The 4,884-nt window shown below is 41.0% G+C and overlaps 2 protein-coding genes across 2 annotated transcripts in view; both read left to right on the forward strand.

The window, feature by feature from the left end:
* Positions 1-900: 900 nt before the first annotated feature.
* LOC117120474 lies at positions 901-1,716 on the forward strand. The gene has a single exon (XM_033265498.1). It carries the CDS (start codon positions 901-903, stop codon positions 1,714-1,716), a length of 816 nt encoding a protein of 271 aa, XP_033121389.1.
* Positions 1,717-2,509: 793 nt separating this feature from the next.
* The window catches only part of LOC117120475, a 6,101-nt gene continuing 3,726 nt past the window's right edge, over positions 2,510-4,884 (forward strand). The window contains exons 1-2 of the mRNA XM_033265499.1: positions 2,510-2,820; positions 2,958-4,842. Coding sequence (XP_033121390.1) covers positions 2,510-2,820; positions 2,958-4,842 — 2,196 coding nt within the window. The remainder of the gene's footprint in view (positions 2,821-2,957; positions 4,843-4,884) is intronic.

Here is a 4,884-nt window from a genome sequence, read left to right on the forward strand (position 1 = left end):
CATATAAGCCTTGTTCCATATAACATAGTGTATTTCCTTAGAAATTAGATATTTACTTTGCCCTAGTTCGGCAATGGAGTGCTAGCAAGACAGGGCCTACGCTGTGTCATTTCACATATAATGAATCATGGAAACCAGTTACTTTTATTGAAATAATGATCACAATATTGTATCATAAAACTTGTAGTTTATATTCATGATGGATCCCAGGAATATAGAAATTAACGTAAAGTGGTTTTGGGATCATAGGTTGATTGATAATTGAATAAATAGTTTATTAATTTGATTCTACTGATAAATAATGGTAAGACCGCATGTTTGCGGCATGTAGATGTTCCAGGGACCCTACGTTCGTCGGATTGTTGTTGCTATGGCAACGGGGTTCGTCTTGAATATTATGTGTTGAGGGTCGCCCTCATTTGGCTAACATGAATATGATCCCTGATGTATCCTTAGAATAGTTGGAAACGGAGAATAACATGTTTAGTTTTATAGTTGTTATCTTTGACTTTATATTAGAACGTCTTATGTATTTATTCATACTCTAGGTGAAGATAATGATGAATTCACTACACTATAGTACAGTGAGTTATCGTGGCTCACAGCTTTGTAAGTCTTATCATATCTCACAAGTTCAATCGTTAATGTTATAGTACAATTATAATAATCCAGCACTATATGACGTTTTCATGTCTTGTATGGTAATTCACATATGAATGTAATGACATGATGATACTGTATGTAATTTTATTGTTATTTACAGTTACCACGCAAACAAATGCGAGTGATCAAACAGGGTTTGTGAACAAACAATAAAAGGGTTATACTAGAGGAGCAATTTTGAGTCAGTCATTTGCGTCCTTTATAGTAAAAAGCTGTATACGAGATCTACTACGGAAGATGTCGAGCAAAACTAGTAAACTGAGTCAACTTGAACTGACAGCGGCACATGCCCGTGCTGATGCAGCGATGGAAGCTGCACGGACAGCTTTTGCAAAGAAAAAGGCAGAAGCAAAAATTGAGGCGTTAAAAGCGCAATTAGAATTGGAACGCCTACAGCGAGAGGAATCCCTGGCAGCAGCCGAGGCTAGGGCATCAGTGCTTGACGACGAGATTAAAAGTCATTGTGGAACTGAGTTACGTAGCCTGCCAGCAGAAGAGCCTGCAAAGAGAGTGTCTGAGTACGTAATGGCATTGCCTAACAGCAATAATATAATACCAACACCAATGCCAGCATTGGATGTCACACCAGAATGTTCAGTAGCTGATTGCGGAGGAATTAATCCCTCACCAATGGAGTATGTCAAAAAGCAGATTAATCCATCATCCAATGAAACTTGCATTGGATTAAGTGAGATCGTGAAAAATATGAAGAAGCCAAAACATGAAGTTAAACTATTTTCTGGAAACCCCATCGATTTTCCTAAATTTATCAGGCAATTCAAAAGTAGAATAGTATCAAATACTGATACTAGTGAAGAGAGAATGACATATTTGGAGGAACTAACTACGGGAGAGGCCAACAAGGTTGTTTGTGGTTTCAGTCATCTTCCTAGTGAAAAAGCCTATCAAGCGGCTATGGATCAACTTTCAGACAGATATGGTGACAACGAAGTCATCGCAAGCACTTACATAAAGAAAGCATTAGAATGGCCTACTATTAGGCCAGGAGAACCAAAGGCTCTAGATGAATATGCCTTATTCCTAGTAGAATGAATGCGGCAGAGCATGTAAATGCAAGCAAAATTTTGGAGTATCCCGAACACTTGAAGAGGTTAATGTTCAAACTACCAGTCTACCTACATGAAAGATGGCGGAATATAACATTGAACCTAAAGGAAAACAAGAAGCCTGTACTATTCAGGGACTTTGTAAAATTTGTGCAAAAGGAAGCTAAGAAGGTCAATGACCCAATTTTTGGAGCTTTAGGAAGGACAGCCACAGGAATGGAAACTCCGAGAATGGAAGTGAAGCCTAAACGTACGACGGTCACCGTAAGGCAAACTACTGTAGAAAGCGGTGTCAATGGAGAAGTTGTCTTCATGTGCCCCATCCATCAAGGATCGCATCCGTTTATAAAATGCAGAACATTCCTATCAAAGTCCGATGCTGAAAGAAAGCAGTTTATAAAGAAGCACAAGGTGTGTTTCAGATGTCTGGCATCTACGACTCATTTCGCAAGGGAGTGTAAAGCCGAGATCAAGTGTGGAGTTTGCAGTAGCCCCCGACACCTAGGAGTGATGCATATCCATAATCGTGAACAACAGACAACTCAAAATCCAGCACAAGCAAATACCACTGCTACTACAAAACCTGTGACCAGCAACTGTATGGAAATATGCAGAGATGGAGTAGGACGTTCATGTGCGAAAATATGTTTGGCCACTGTGTACATGGCAAAGAATCCTAACAAGAAAGCCAAAGTTTATATACTCATTGATGATCAGAGCAACAAATCATTAGCAGATACCAGAATCTTTGATATGTTGGGAGTTTTTGGAGAATTGATATGAAGACATGTAATGGGGAAAGAGAAACCAAGGGAAGAAATCTGAGTGGTCTTATTGTGGAATCTCTTGATGGGGCGACCAAGATAGAAGCACCAAGCTTGCTAGAATGTGCGGAAATCCCAGGAAATATGTCGGAGATTGCTACACCAGAGGTAGCGATGGCCTTTCCTCACTTGAAGTCGATAGCAGGACAGATCCCACCTTTGAATAAGAGTAGTAATGTGCTGCTGTTGTTAGGACGTGATGTCCCGCAAGTACATAAGGTTAGAGAGACACGCAATGGGCCCAACAATGCACCATGGGCTCAGAGGCTGGATCTGGGATGGGTAGTTGTTGGAGAAGATTGTCTTAATGGAGTTATAGGCCAAAAACTATCTCTACTTTACAACCGTGTCCGATTACATTTCAAATCCATACATTATTTGATGACAAATATGATTTCCTCAGTCTATCAGTTGAAGAAAGAAAGTTTCTTGAAATCATGGAGAAGGAAGGCGGACTTCGGGATGGCAAGTGGAGAGCACCGCTGCCTTTCAAGAAGCCAAGAGAACGTCTCCCAAATAATAGAGAGCAAGCATGGTCGCGAGCTCAAATACTCAGGAAAAGCATGAACAGAAATCCTCTTAAAAAACAACACATGCTTGATTTCATGGATGGAGTTATCAATAAAGGGCATGCAGAAGTTGCTCCTCCATTGAAGAATGATGAAGAGTTGCCGGGTTGTTACCTTCAAGAATGGAAATCTTGGAAAAATGATTTAAAAGAACTACAAAACATTTCAGTACCACGTGCGTACCCACTTACCTTTGGTGAAATGGTTGGACTTCATGTGTTTTGCGACGCATCGGAAGTAGCAGTTGCCGCCGTAGCCTACTTGGTCAGTAAAGAGTGTGAACAGAGACACACAGGTTTTGTCTTTGGTAAGTCGAGGTTAGCACCGAAAGCGGGACACACAATCCCTAGACTGGAGCTGTGTGCAGCCGTATTGGCTATAGAGATAGCAAAAGTAATCTGTGCTGAAGTCGATATACCTTCTCAGGAGGTGACCTATCATTCGGACAGCAAGGTAGTCTTAGGATACCTAAACAACACAACTAGGCGTTTTCATACATACGTAGCAAACAGGGTGTTTAAAATCTTGCAATTTTCTGATCCCCATCAATGGAAGTTCGTTCATACAAGCAAGAACCCTGCGGACCATGGGACACGCCAGGTAGCTGCAAGAAACATGAAAGATTGTCCATGGCTTAAAGGTCCTCATTGTTCAGTATTCAACGTAAATGTACCAGAATGGTTTCCCTTGGTAAGTCCTCAACAGGATAAAGAACTCAGACAAGAGGACAAAGTGATTGTTATGAAGACAAATTTACATGAATTTTGCCTTTTGGAAAGAGCCAACAAGTTTTCATCTTGGGAAAGCTTGATTAGGCCCATTACTCTACTTATACATGTGGCTTGTTCATTCCACTACAAAAGTAACGATGATCATTGCAAAGGGTGGCACCATTGCCGTCTGAATGATATAGCTCTAAAACAGAGAGCAGAGAAGTTGATAATTAAACAGGCACAAGAAAAATTCTATCAACGAGAACTGAGAAGCCTGAAAAGCAACAAACCGCTACCCAACGACTCATCAATACTATCACTGGCTCCCATGCTTAATGAAGATGGGTTAATCTGTGTTGGTGGGCGACTCAGGAAGGCGACTCTTCCAATTATCATGAAGCACCCTATTGTCGTACCGGGTAAGTGTCACATTGCAACTTTACTAGTAAGACACTTCCACCATAATATATATCACCAGGGCAGACAGTTTACTGAAGGAGCAGTGAGAGAAGCTGGGTATTGGGTAGTTGGGTGTAAAAAGTTGGTATCTTCTATCATCCATCATTGCGTAACCTGCAGAAAGTTAAGAGGAAAGCTCAGTATCCAGCGTATGGCTGATTTACCCAGTGATAGGATTACATGTGTCCCACCTTTCACCAATGTAGGGGTCGATTGTTTCGGGCCGTGGGAAGTGACAGCCAGAAGAACGAGAGGAGGAGTAGCTTTAAATAAACGGTGGGCTGTGATGTTTTCGTGCCTTACCTCAAGAGCCATCCACATTGAAGTAATTGAGACGATGAGTAGTTCTTCATTTATAAATGCGATGAAGAGACTAATAGCCATCAGAGGAGCAGTTAAGGTATTTAGATCTGATCAGGGGTCTAATTTCATTGGTGCAATTGGAGATGATACAGTCCAAACGTATTTGCTTAAGAACAATGCCGAGTGGCATTTAAATCCTCCACATGCCTCTCACATGGGAGGATCATGGGAGAGGATGATCGGAGTAACAAGAAGAATTCTAGATGGCATATTAATTAAACATAAG

Source organism: Anneissia japonica, unplaced genomic scaffold (assembly GCF_011630105.1).
Source record: "Anneissia japonica isolate Jap-2015-1 unplaced genomic scaffold, ASM1163010v1 scaffold288046_len260376_cov104, whole genome shotgun sequence".
NCBI classification, from domain to species: Eukaryota; Metazoa; Echinodermata; class Crinoidea; order Comatulida; family Comatulidae; genus Anneissia; species Anneissia japonica.